Below are 13,493 nucleotides of genomic sequence, written 5' to 3' on the forward strand. Positions count from 1 at the left end.
CAAAGCATCAGAGGCGGTGGCGGAAACAACGAATTCTACGAGCGCACGCACTTGTACGCATTCAATTTCGTAGCATAATGCACGTATCGCAAATTGATATGCGCGGACCGAAAAAACTTCGCCGGCGGCGCTGGCTGCCTTGCCTCCGCAGCAGCTCAGTTCTGCCACACAATCGCGGATGGAACTTTGATTTTGCTTGCAAATAATATTGATACACGTCGTCGGAGTCGTCAAGCTGAATGCGCGTGTGATGAAATTCAAGCATCCGTCGGTGCCATGGGCAAATTGTGAATTTGCAAACATGCCGTGCTGAAAAGACGCGCGGCCTTTTCTATGCGCTCTGCAAATATCGATCACCGCGGACGAGAGCGGAAAGTGAAGGTGGACCCGACTCACTTGATATTCACGCTGATGCGAAATGTGCTGGCTCGCTGGTGCGTCTTATTGTTTGCCAATATACCGTGAATGTAGACGACAAAGAAGCATTTGTTCCCTTCCAATATTAGCATTTATTGACTTTTCTCCTAAATTGAATGATACAAACAAAAGGCAAATGGCAGGCATTTTTTGTATAATTTTCTCAAATAAATCGCAATGAAGGCCAGAAAAAAGTAAAAAACATTCCCAATAAAAATTTCTTTAGACAACTTTTACTTGAGGAAGGTGGGTTGCTGTAAAGCGTCCTAAATAAAGGCAGTACCCGAAAGTATCCAGGAGACAGTGTCCTACGGAAAGTGCCCTATACGAGATATATAAAATGTGCTATATAAATTACATTCGTTTTTATTTAAAATTTCAGAGTCAGATAGCATTGTCATCAAACTTTAAAAAGCTATTGTCATTAGAGAAAAATATAACGGAGTGAGCCACTAAATTTTATTCTTCTCGACAGGCTCCACCTGAACTCATTCAAGATATTTTGATTGGCAGATAAAATCATTACTAATTTTGTATGACAAAGTTGAAACTGTTAACTTGAATAATTTGAATATTCAATTCATTGATAAAATGCATGGGCTCTAAATGTTTAACCAATGAAGAGGGAAACCCCGCAATACACCCTCCATGCGATGCAACGCCCTAAAACTAGGTTTTAATTTTTATTTTGAACACAAATGGAAAATAAATGATTTTGAGATGCTATAATCTTCATTTTGATCGTTAAAGACATTAAATTAATTAACTAGCAATAAAAATATCCATAATTTAATTCATTTCAGTGCATGGATTGATTTTAAAACAAATCGCAAACATCAGTGGAAAGTGTGGAAACATAAATCTTACCATCAGCAATAATTCATCACAATACCGGCAAAAAATACGGTTCTGAAATTTTAAAAATCACAATTTGAATTCCAATCGCACGGCCGGCAGTGAGAACAAATTTCGGAATGAATGCACACATTTCGCAATAATATGTAATGGTCCAATTCAATTATCGTCCTGCGAAATCTGTCAACTTGTTCACAAAACCGGCTCCCGATCGAAAATAAATTGCTATCGCACCCGGTCCGAGTCCGTAGGCTCATTAATAACCAATCGAGAGCGCGTTTTTGGCAAGCGCAAGCGATCGATATAGCCGATTGGGAATTCATTCGCTGTTCAGCCCAAGTTAATCAACTACAAGTGAGAGAGGAAAGTCGAGGTAAAACTGGGTGATTCACGCAGTCACAGTGAAACGTGGGAAAACAATTAGCATGAAAATTATGCCGCAAACGCTCTCTTTTTGGGGGAAGAGTTCGTGTCTGAAGTATGCTCAACAGTCGTGTAATATCTTGGGACAAATGATACGAACACGTTAGGCTGACATTTACACTTGTGGACATTTAGAAATTACTTCAAGCTTTTATTTTTTATATATTAATTTTACATTTTATCTAGCAGCGACGATTCTCTGTTTCATAAGTATCAAAATAGAACTAAGAATTATATTTTATCATTTATCTTGAAAATTTTAAATGGGATTTTTGTCTAATTTTGACTCTTACCAATGTAATGATGCCTAACTTATTAAATATTTTTAAATATATTTGTTTGCATATTTATTCTATTATCGGTTCACCTCTTTCGAGATGGGCCCCATTTATAGCGAACAAATCGCAAAAACTCCGCGTCCCAAAAACATCGCGAACGAATATTACGAGCGCACGAGCCTCACTTAAAAAGCTCTTCTCGTGTTACTGGAAAGGTGCGAGTCAGAAAGCTTTTCAATCCTGTATCCTGCCAAATCCAAATGGACTCGTCATTGCATTGACAGAGTGTCAATTGTAGGCGCAAACAGCCGGCACTCGACCCCCAAACACTGCTCCGATTCTCACATTGCAAGTATACGCAAAACGCAAAGCATGCGCTCAACATTGCGATCCAACGATAAAGTTTGAATTTTAGCTAACCAAATTATGATCCTCAGCAGGTGGACGAGCTTGCCAACTTTGAAGTCGATTTTCCTGGAAATACTCAATCCTAACTAAATTTTTGCATTGGCTCAATTTTCAGCGAATATATTAAATTTACGTTTTCCTCATTTGCGCATTATTCTGTATTATATAACAATCTATATAGAAAGAAATATTTTTCGTTCATATATATGATGGATAGCAAGCTAAATTTTATTCCGTCAAACTGTTGATTCCCAGTTGAGGAATGTCCCGAAGGAGAGGGATGCCTACGGTGCAAAAGTCGAGTTGTGCGCGAGCGAGAGACTTTGCACTGGAAAGCTGTTAATTCACAAAATTACAACGAACCGACCGCCGAAAATTAAGCCCACAGCGACACAGGCGAAACAGTTGAGCGCACTTGTGTGTGTGTGTGTGTGTGTGTGTGTGTGTGTGTGTGTGTGTGTGTGTGTGTGTGTGGTGCAGAGCGCACGGGCTGCTCGTGCCCTCGTAACTCAATTGAGGCTAAACTCTCGAGCGACGAGCAGCGAGATTGGAAACTGATAATAAATTTATTTGATATTAATTATAACGCCCCAATAATAACCGGGAAAGGGAGCAGGGAGCGTTTCGTGAGGCGGCAGAAGGACAAAAGCAAGCGCAGGAGATTCAATTTGTGCGCAGCCGGCGTGGCAGCGGCGCGAGGCGGGGCGGCCGGGGGCAGCAGCCAGGGAATTCTGAAAGGGCCGCATGCGGTGGATTTCAATTTGGCTCGCCGGCCAGCCAGCCGCGGCCCGTCTTGCATTATGTTGCCGGCCCCTCTTGCTTTCGCTCTCTCGAGATGATCACTCGACGCTCGTAATGTAGTGGAACTAATCGCCTGTGACTCTCTTTTTCATTCGGCGCGGCACCACGCCGTCCGGCACCGACACAGCTGGCCTTTTACGTTTGGCCCGCGTGCGTGTGAATCTCGGCAGCAGGCCGAAAACGCCTCGAGTGCTCGCTCAGGGCTTGAGGGTCGCTTTGATGTGCACTTGGTTCGTCAGATGCCGCGCTGACAAAATGCCCTTTTAATTTAGCCTCACACCCCTGATCTGCCAACTGCGCAAAGTAATTCCCTCGAGGCAGTTTGAGGGGGAGTTGCACTTGAAATTTTAATTTGGGTCAAGGAACTCTCTGGCAATTTATGTACGCACAGCGCATCTGGCAGCTTCGTGAGTAGGCAACCTGTAGAGCATTAGTGTCGACCTGGTTGTCTATACTGTAAATGTTCTTTGAAAATTTAATTGGTAGATTACAACTGATTTAAAAATGTCACGTTTGCCAAATTTAAGGTTAAAAATAGCTATTTATGGTCACAAAAATATGCACTAGTTTATTCTGACTCAAAATAATGCACACATACATATACATGCAGGACCACTTATTAGTTAACAAAAACTGATAACGACCTTCCGAATTGGCTGGACTTGTAACATTGCAAATAATAAATTTATAAATAAATTTACAAAAATAAAAACTTGTCAAAGTTAGAAAAATGTGAGAAAGGTCTTCTGGCAAGCAATGAACAATGAATTTAAGGGTACAGACTAAATGCACCCGCAGAATAAGAAATAACTGCGTCCTGTAGTTCAATTGAAAATTCGACTAAGAGTATGAAATTGCTGCTCTTTCTTTTGAACGTTGTTTTCAGTTCATTAGTTCCTTTGCAACGCAAATGTCTCCAAGTTATTAACCTACTTGTGTTTGTCTCTCTTTGAGAACAGCATAGTTCGATATAATGAATAGCTAATTGACCATTTAAAAAACACTCAAGTTGAACTTTTTGAAATATTCACAGACGATATTTCAAACTTCATGAAAAGTCAAACACAGCTCAGTTTGTAACTACCGTTGTTAGGCGGGTGTTATTATTCATTGGTTAATGTAAAATCGAAGCGCCGTCCACGTCTGCAGCAGAAGGAGCTCGAATGAATCCTGAATTTAGAGGGCGTTGTACACATGATAGGGCTCAACCGGGTGTAAAGAGCAATTAAAGGCCAGATAACAACCTGGCTTTTTTGTCTCATCTCCAATCCGTTGGGATCCAATTACTTTTCCACTCCACCCGATGAATCCAGCGGCGCCGATCGAAAGCGATTGTTTGTCCTTCCACAACGTGCAATTCACGAGCAGCAATCTGCCACTTTTCGCGAAACAACGAAATTGCTCGGTGGCCACTACGGCAGCAGTGCGGCTTTCCTTATTATTATTGTTGAGGGTTTTTTGGCCATGGGCGAATGCTCGACTCGTTCGCAAGAGCAGCAATATTCTATAAATGGAACGGCAGAGGAAGATGGGATTACTAGTCCATCTGGCTTTTGTGTCTATTTGCAACATCGCAAGGATCCATTGGGATGAAAATTATTAGTAGTGGCCCTGGATGGTCTGAAGCCGCAAAAGCCAGGAATGGAACCTACACGTAGGTGCCGCCCACGTAACTAGTTGAGTGTTTAAGTTTATTTTACGCGTGTGCTCCCAATTTCCATTTTTATTATCTCCACCGGCTGCTCGTTGGCCCGAAAGAAGGCAGACACGGTAAAGGAGGCGTTTTAAACGGCGCTCGCCATTAAATTTACACGGTGGGCTCGAGCTTGGGAGATAATTGAAGCAAAAAGCGGCAGGCAGCCTCTTGGAATTTGACGCTGGGCTCTCTCGTCCTGCCGCCGTCGAAATTGCCCCTTTTTGCCGGCAGTTTAGGGGCGGCGCGTATCTTTATTGTGCGGTGGTGCAAAGAGAATGCGCAATTTCGCGAGTTTGCACGCGTATCCATTCATATATTTCGGCTGCAGCAGGGGTGCCGTGCCGCGGCTCGCGGATTTTAGTCGATCGACCGGCACTCTCTGGCGTTCGATATACCTCATCGGATTTGCATAAAGCCGAATGAAAATTGAAAACGCCTGCTGCGCGGATGCGATTCGAATTCGCAACAAATTTCGCCCATTTCTCTTGCCTAACTTGTCTCTGAGCGCTACAAATGGAAATTCTTTATTCCTCCTCCTCCTTCTAACCCTCGCTCTCTCTTTCTGCGTGGCGAGAATTCCACACGTGCTCGGTGCGGAGGAGTGACAAAATAGGTCCACTTTGCCGATTTCAACACCACTTGGCACGCAACTTTGTCATCATTCAACGACCGGCTAAGTGTGCAATTGTAGTCGGGCTCAGGTACACACACACACAGCTCACCGACGGAGAGATAAAGCTGTTGCTGCCGGCCGTAAAGGACCCATTTTTCGCCAGGCGATACGGTCGGGATGAATAAACAAGACAATTTGATTTGCTGAATGGATTCGAGACCGAGACTATATCGAATCGGGCTGCTCCTGAATCAACAAAGTGTTGCGTATTTTACGACTAATCTCCCTTTCAGTTTGATTTCACCTCGTTTTTTCTTTTCTTCTGCGGGCGTGATAAAGCAAAATGTGGAGTTGAAAACCCCGGGGAGATTTTATTTGTTGAAAACCCTGCATTTGCATAAAACCCCGACAGTATTCAAATCTATGCAAATGTAACGTTTGAGGAAAGCACTCCGCAGGTGCCGCGCAAAGAAAATAGGCAACTTCTATTCATGCCTGATGGGCGGATTGCATAACTTCAGAACCATGCCGCTTCCAAGAATTGTTGCCCTATTTCGCTTAAAGTAGCGGAAGCAGTGATCGGCAGTGCATAAATAATATCCCTTTCTAAAGGAATTCCATGCAAGTCTCACGCTTTGACTGCTCCACTATTAATATTCGAACGAGATTCTAAAGTTTCTTTGGACTTTAAACTAAAAAAAAAAACTTCGAACTACCTCTGGAACTTTGTTTTAGAACAAGCACTTGGGAACAAACTTGTGCACTAGACAAACTTAAAGCTTGCCAAAGATTTAAGTTCTTAAAAGCTTTGTACCTTGGTCTAAAAATATTTGTCACACTACAAATTTTAATTCCAAGATTAAAGTTGGCAACAAAATTTAATTTATAACCAATATTAGACTTAGGAATTTTAGTCAATCGACTTATTTCAAAACCCTGTATAAGGCAACTGACAAAACATCTCTTGATAAACCCCATTTATATGGTCAAATCTTTCAATCCTGAGACCCCCATAGATATCTATTTCTAGGGAATTTGAATTTTACCCAAAAATTATAATCGTCTTTTTAAATTTATGAAATTGACTTGATTTTAGCCGGGAAAATCGACCATTTTGGTTCAAAATTGTAATAAAAAGGTCAACTTTTGCTAAAGAAAAACCAAAAAAGTATATTAAACTAAGTAAAATGAAATTAATTTCAAACGGTTACAAGGAGGAAAGTTTTCCATAAATCGCCTCTGATTGTGGGATAAAAGACCCTTCCTCAGCTAACTGCACGTGCTCCATTCAGTTTATCGGGACTTTAAGATAGCAGAGGCGGTGCGTCGTAGCGAGCCGACCGCATACAAATCGGCCGGACGAGGGCACGTGCGAATATTTGCGCGGAAAACTGTGCCGTCTGGATGATGAATCGACTGTAATCCCCGACCCTCAATGGACGTGTGCATATAATATAATTGCCGACAGGGGAGCCGTGGCACGGGGGTTGTTTCTGATGGCAAGCTTTAATGTGCATTCGCAAAAAGAAGCGCGGCCTGCGAATTTTAACACCAGCAGTAGCACTAGAGCTAATTGAAAATTTGCCCCGTCTGCTAATTTTTTGACACGCGAATGCGGAGGCCGCGCGGGTTTGCGGAGCACTCGAAATCCTGGCGAGGCCGACGGGCGCGGAATATATATTGCGCGGCGCTTTTGACAGACAGGACCTATATTTATGCGAGAGGGTTTGCGTCGGCAAGCAGCCAGGCAGGCAGCCACACGCGCCGCACGACGCACATAATGGGATTGCTGCTCTAGCACAGATGAATTCGAACCGCCGCCGCCGCCGGTGAGACCTGCTCTCGTGTCTCGCGCGATAATGACGGCAGACGCCCTCGTCGAGCGGTGGCACTTGACTTTGCGCAAAAAGAAGCGAAAATTAAGATTGAGAACGTCTCTTTCGCATTCATGAAGCTGGAAAGGAATTAAGTGGTGTGCACCGTGCGTGAGTGTCGCAGGGGATGTGCGCGACGGGGGTGCACGGAACAGACGGCTGCCCGGCTCCATTGTCAGCAGTCTCGAATTGCGGCAAAAATTGCGTTTTCGAGAGGGACTTACGATGAGGGATCCGGCGAAATTGCGTATTCAGCGCCGGATTGGGGCGGAAGCGTTTACTGCCGCGTGCTACTGCATCAATCAGTTTTATGGTCATTTTGTGAAGACCGTTTTGGCAATATCTAATTGAGTCTAGGGATTTTAATATCGCAATCAACAGTTGGGAATTTTGCAGCGATCATAAAATCTGCAAATTGAGCGCAATCATGATTGTTCCTGTCATACACGATACACAAAGCCCCGTTGAATTATGTGGAATTACACATATGTGTGCTGCTTTTGTCTCCCTTTTTCAGACCAAATTAACCGAGTTTTCATTTCATATACGACTGAAAACCTGGAAACGACTGGTTCGCATGACAAGTAACATTTCAGCAACTGCAATTTTCCGTATTAAAAGGCCCTCCACTCTGCGTCAAGCGCCGAAAACTCAGCCTCACGCGACCTTTTCCTTCCTATGGCGCGGCGGCGTTCAATCAAAATTTCTTTCCTCGCGTTTACATAAGAAGCAGGATATCGAAAAGGCTGCGTCTCAGTGGCCCCACGATACTCTTTCCACATATACATCACGCAATCTGACAAAATCAACTTTGGCGCACTTCCCCGCTTCCGCCGCTCGAGACAGTCGACCCTAATAAAATATTTGCCCGGCCCCTTTCCGGCGAAACCGCCACCACCGCGCCACGTCTAATGCATAAGAAAGTTCGCATGCTAATAATTGATTCGGTGCAAGGGTGCCGACACGGGGGCGAACCGCCTCATAAACGCGTCGATTTTATTCATGGTGATGGCTCTAACCCCTGTCTTTCTCTTTCTCTCTCTCTGTTTCCTGACCGTGCAGCCCTGCTCTCAGGCACCCTGCGAACCTACCAACGAGTCAGCTGCGACGACAATGCGGTGACCTTGAGATGTCCACCTGGCACCAGCATCTCGGTGCAGCGGGCGCAGTACGAGAGCGACGACCAGTGCCTGTGCAAGCAGGGCCAGTGCGTCGGCACACAGTCGTCCATTGACGCCAATGCAGTTTGCGCGTGGCCCCACGCGCTGCAGGTAATTGACTGGAAGTTATTTGCACGTCTCTTTGCACCCCCCCCCTCACACACTCACACGATCCGCCGGTCTCGACGCACCCCGGGCGGGAGGGCTGCGCTGGGCGAGATCCTAAGTCACATTCATAAGGGTGTAGGAGCTCCAGCCCGCCGTAATATGTGGGAATTGAATTCCTCGCGATGCTGCCGCGCACTTGCTTCGTTGGGCACCATCAACTTGGCACTAACAGTGATGATTGTTTGTCTCAATCAATTTTCTGCTCCAAGTTTGCTTTGAATCGCAAGGCCTCAATCTATTTTTCATATATTGATCCACTTGAAATTTTAATATTGTAGTTTGTGTTCTATCTAAATTTTTTAAAAGTTACTAAATACGTAATAAGTTAATCGATTTAGTCCATATAGGAGTTTTTCAACGCAAAGGCTGTTCTATTTGTAATTAATTTTAAATCCTATTAGATTATTTTAGTTTTCATTGTCAGCATGAAAAATTGGGGATGTTGAATAGATATAAGTGACAGATGATGATTTTTTGGATTTTTTTTATGTGATCAACGGGTTGCGAACTGAAAGAGATGTCGACGAAGTGCCAGACCGGACTACTGCGCCACATTTTGAACATATCTACATCAATCAATCACATTTGTCATGAAAGGCTGCTGATTGTCGAAATGCTTTCTGTAATATGATGTATCATTTTTAGTTCAAAACTTTCACGACATTGATTTTTTGTAAAGTGCACTAAAAACCACTAAATCGACCATCACAACTATTAATGACTAAGCTTTTTTGGATCATCAGACATTACAAAATTCATAGCCATAGAATTACTGGAGAGAATTTTTAAGTACCAGCCGTTGAAAACGATTGATTGCACTCATCGCTGAGTAAAAATTATAAAAATAAATTCCGTGATAGATTCTCTGAGTGTCACCTCTCTCCCACCAATTAGAGGAACTTACAAATTTCTTATTTAAAACAATTTTGGAAAGAGAAAACTTTATTTGCTATAGTATTTTTCCGTTCTAATCAGTTAGATAATGGATATTTTAATAAGACTTGGATTTCTGAAATAATGAAAAGTGCTGTTATATGGGATAAAACTTTCTCGCCGGAAAGTTTATAACTGAAAAAACAAAGCCGACTAGTAGACACAACGATTTTTTGTGATTCGAAAAGGCCTTTCCAATAATATGGAGTAAACAAAAGACTCTTGCAATTTATTTTTTGTCTGTCTATATCGTTAATTGAATCACAATCGATCTTATATTCCAGGGAAAGGTTTTAGATTTTGGTCTTTTCTACAGCAAGTAAACACCACAGACGATTTTGTTCCATCTTTGACTCGTTTCTCATTTCTAGCAAAAGAGCGTCGAGCAAAAATCTTTCCTCGAGATGAAAAACATGAGAGGAATCTGTAAAAAATTCATGCTCAGGTGCGCTCAGAATGCTATATCTGCAGGCAATCCTATTTGCAAAACACGCCAAACGCTTTTTTACATCGCTACTGTGCATACAGGTCGTTCTAGTTTGTGTACGTATATTTTTACTCTTTCAAAACTGCTGTCTCGAATCAACTGGTCGGAAACGAAACGAGAGCACATATTGCTGCACGACGAGCGACAAGGCGCGCTCACCTTTTCCGTGCCATTGTTGGACAAAGACGATCAAAGCAAAAGGGGAAAAATGAATAAAAATGCCGGTTTCCTTGACTGTGGCTGCAGAACTTTCAGGGATGCACAGGAAACGTCAGGAGATTAAAATTTCATTGCATTCTTAACTTTCGCATTCCGCAATGTTCACTTCTGTCGGTTGCAAACGAAGCTCCAACGAGAATGCTTAATTCAATTCATCTATGAGATGATTTTCAGTCTGCAAATTTAATGAATGTTCCATTTGATGAGGCAGAGCAGAGGTATTTCCAATTATGAGCATGGATCAAACAAACAATGCTCTGTTTGGCTGCCGTGTTTACCGAGTTTGTGTCTGAAGGGGTAATTTATTGGTAACTTTGACAACGAGTGCGTCTATTCAAACGCAATATTGAAATTTTGTTTGTAAAGTAGCAAAAGCCGAATTTTATTAATAGAACGCATTTTGACGGAGCTGCCAAAGCCGGTGAGATGGAGCCTTTGTAATTTCAGCCAGAAATCCCCACTCAATTACCGGCTCTTGAGCCAGTGTGTGCCCGGATATAGTAAGTTGGTCGGTCCGGCGGTTACGGCGGCGGCACGGCCTCGCAACCCCCGCGGCTCATTATTCGCCACTTCGACGGCAGACTCAATCAGTGAGCGCGTATGGAAATGGGGAGGACGCGAGAATTAGCATTTCGCCTTCAAAGCTAAATTTACCGATCGGCTGAGTGCGTCGATAGTGTCAACAGCCGCGCTGCTTGTGTACCCAGCCGATCTTGGCGGAGGGCTTTTTCGCCACTTTTTACGCTCACGCCGGCAACTTTCACCCCTCGGCGTGTTTGACTTCTCTATCATAAGAGGCGCAAAATTTGCCAAACCACGTGTCTCCCAACGCCGACGGCAGCCGACTATGATGTTGTGCTGATGGAGAATAATTTTTATTGATTTTGCAATCACCGACCGGCCAGCCAAGCACCCAACAAGGGCCATTATTTATTTCAACCCTCTCCGCAGCCCTTACTCCTTTTTATATACGTGCAGGCGCATTTTCTTCCCTCGTGTGCGGGCCCGGCGGGTCACTTTTCCTCTTATATATCTCTGGGAGCAGCTAATCTGTGGTGTAGTATTCTTTATTGCAGACAGTGGTGGAGGCCTGCCAGAAAAAGAGAAACTGCAAGTTCCATACGTCACCCAAATCGTACGGCGGCGATCCCTGCCCAAGCTCACGCAAGGCCGTGAAAGTGGCTTACAAGTGCAGACCGTGTAAGTATATTTATCCTGCATTTTAACAGCAGCCTCTCTTCGTCTCTCATCGCTGACATTCACAGCTCGGGAGAGAGAGATGAGAAAAATTCATAATGCTGCTTGCTTTTTTGCGCGACGTTCTCCCTTCACCCGTTGAAATATTCAGCCGGCTTCCTTTTTGGCAGAGGACGAGCAGGTTTCCACCTGCTCGGCGGTTCACTTCTTTTTTGTACCCCTCGAGAGCAATAATTCAAAACCCATCATATTCCTGCAGCACTGGATTATTACTGCCATAAATTAGTCAGCTCAAGTGCCATCTACTTCTTTTATCAACCCGTTTGCTCGCCCCCGTGCTTTCAACCCCGGCAATATATCCACTTGTGAAAGTCTGAACGCGATTCCATGCACCTATCTGGACTGGTGTTTTGCTTCGATAAACAAGGTTGAAATTTTGGTTTGTCACAAATTCTTCCTTGAGCGTCAAATAAATCTTTACTCCGGCTGCTGGAACCATCTGGCAACTTGCTTTTATACCCGTTTATTTGGTGGAATAAAAATCGTTTTTATACCCTTTATAGTATTTCTTTACTTAAAATATTTATTCAAGCAGATTGAGATTCAAACATGTATGAATGAACACCAAAAAAGGGTGTGTAGTTAGCAAAAGGCTTTTTTGAAACAAATTTCGATCCAAAAAATGAATGTTTATTGAAACTATCAGCAACGTTTGAAGTTCGCAGAAGTTTTGTGGATTTCATGTCACTCAAATTTTTATTACTTGAAATGCACTCGTCACTATTGGCAGCAAACCTAAATATCCAAATAAAAGCTTGAATAATAAATCAGCCAGCTGATCGCGTTCCGCATTCGACAAATACTTAATAAAATGTGGAGCACATAGCCAACCCCTGCTAGGCTCGCTCGCTTTCTCTCGCCCCAGTTTTTCTTGTTCCGCGTCCCTCGTCCGATTCAAACGCTCTTCGGCTCGCGATAAAACCCAGGCAGCGCCCTATATATTTTTTCAAGAGATAAATGGTGTAATCGTGTTTTCCAGATGAGTTTCGCTCCAAAATCGCCTGCATGAACGAGCTGGTGCAGCTCAAGTGCAACCCTCACTCGCGCATAGCCATCTACTCGGCCAGCTTCGGCCGCACCGAGTACGAGAGCGTCCAGTGCCCGCAGCCCCAGGGGGTGCCCGAGGAAAGTAAGTTACCATTGTGATGATGATCCTCCGCTCTCACTCTACCAGCCGGCAAACTTCCGCAACAAACTTTCGCCCTTTCTTTTTGTTTACGTGGGCCATGAAGTGGGTGTGAGGCAAGGAGTTATTTCAGCCTGGCAAAATTGACGCTTAATTCGCAACAAAATATTTGGCAGCTGAAACTTTCGCTCTCTTCATTATAAAATGAACATAACGGGCTAGTTAGTTCAACTATCGGCTTTGGAATATGTTGGCTCGTTGGAGATTAATTAAATTTGTGGGCCAGAAAGTTCAATTCCATTGGATAAGTTCTTGATCAAAAGCTCATCACTTCACTGCCACGAAATTAGTCCCTTTACAAGCCGAGTTGCTAGTAAAAAAGTCCTGACAGTCTTCAGAGTTTGGAGAAGTCGGTTTGTTTCACGAGCGAAAGTTTTTTATTTCCCCAAGAAAGGTTAGCCGCAGCAGCTATCGTTGTGGAAAGTACACACCCATACGTGGGTGATGCAAAGAAAATAACGTGTCAAGTGCGGTCCTCCGCCCTCTAACCTGCCTGTGCTCTTGTTTAAATTTTCATGTAGGCGCGCGTGAGACTCTTATAGCAGCCGCAGGCATTACCTCGATCCAGAGTGCTGGTTTAGATTCGTCGAGGTGATCCAAAGATACCTCACGTGCACGCTGATCCTTTAGGATTCAACTTACTTTGTGTTCTCTTCAGAGTAACCGATTTTCTTAAATTATTAAAGCGAGCGGTTGGAAGACGTGTGAGGCAATTTCG

The 13,493-nt window shown here is 43.6% G+C and overlaps 1 protein-coding gene across 4 annotated transcripts in view; it reads left to right on the forward strand.

Moving 5' to 3' along the window:
• The window catches only part of LOC135938109 (protein eva-1 homolog C), a 73,448-nt gene that overhangs the window by 41,264 nt on the left and 18,691 nt on the right, over positions 1-13,493 (forward strand). For 3 of the 4 annotated variants that reach the window (XM_065481657.1, XM_065481683.1, XM_065481666.1), the window contains exons 2-4: positions 8,428-8,636; positions 11,394-11,532; positions 12,569-12,718. In XM_065481657.1, coding sequence (XP_065337729.1) covers positions 8,428-8,636; positions 11,394-11,532; positions 12,569-12,718 — 498 coding nt within the window. The remainder of the gene's footprint in view (positions 1-8,427; positions 8,637-11,393; positions 11,533-12,568; positions 12,719-13,493) is intronic. The other variant, XM_065481674.1, reaches the window with a different exon arrangement.

This window comes from Cloeon dipterum, chromosome 1 (genome assembly GCF_949628265.1).
Source record: "Cloeon dipterum chromosome 1, ieCloDipt1.1, whole genome shotgun sequence".
NCBI classification, from domain to species: Eukaryota; Metazoa; Arthropoda; class Insecta; order Ephemeroptera; family Baetidae; genus Cloeon; species Cloeon dipterum.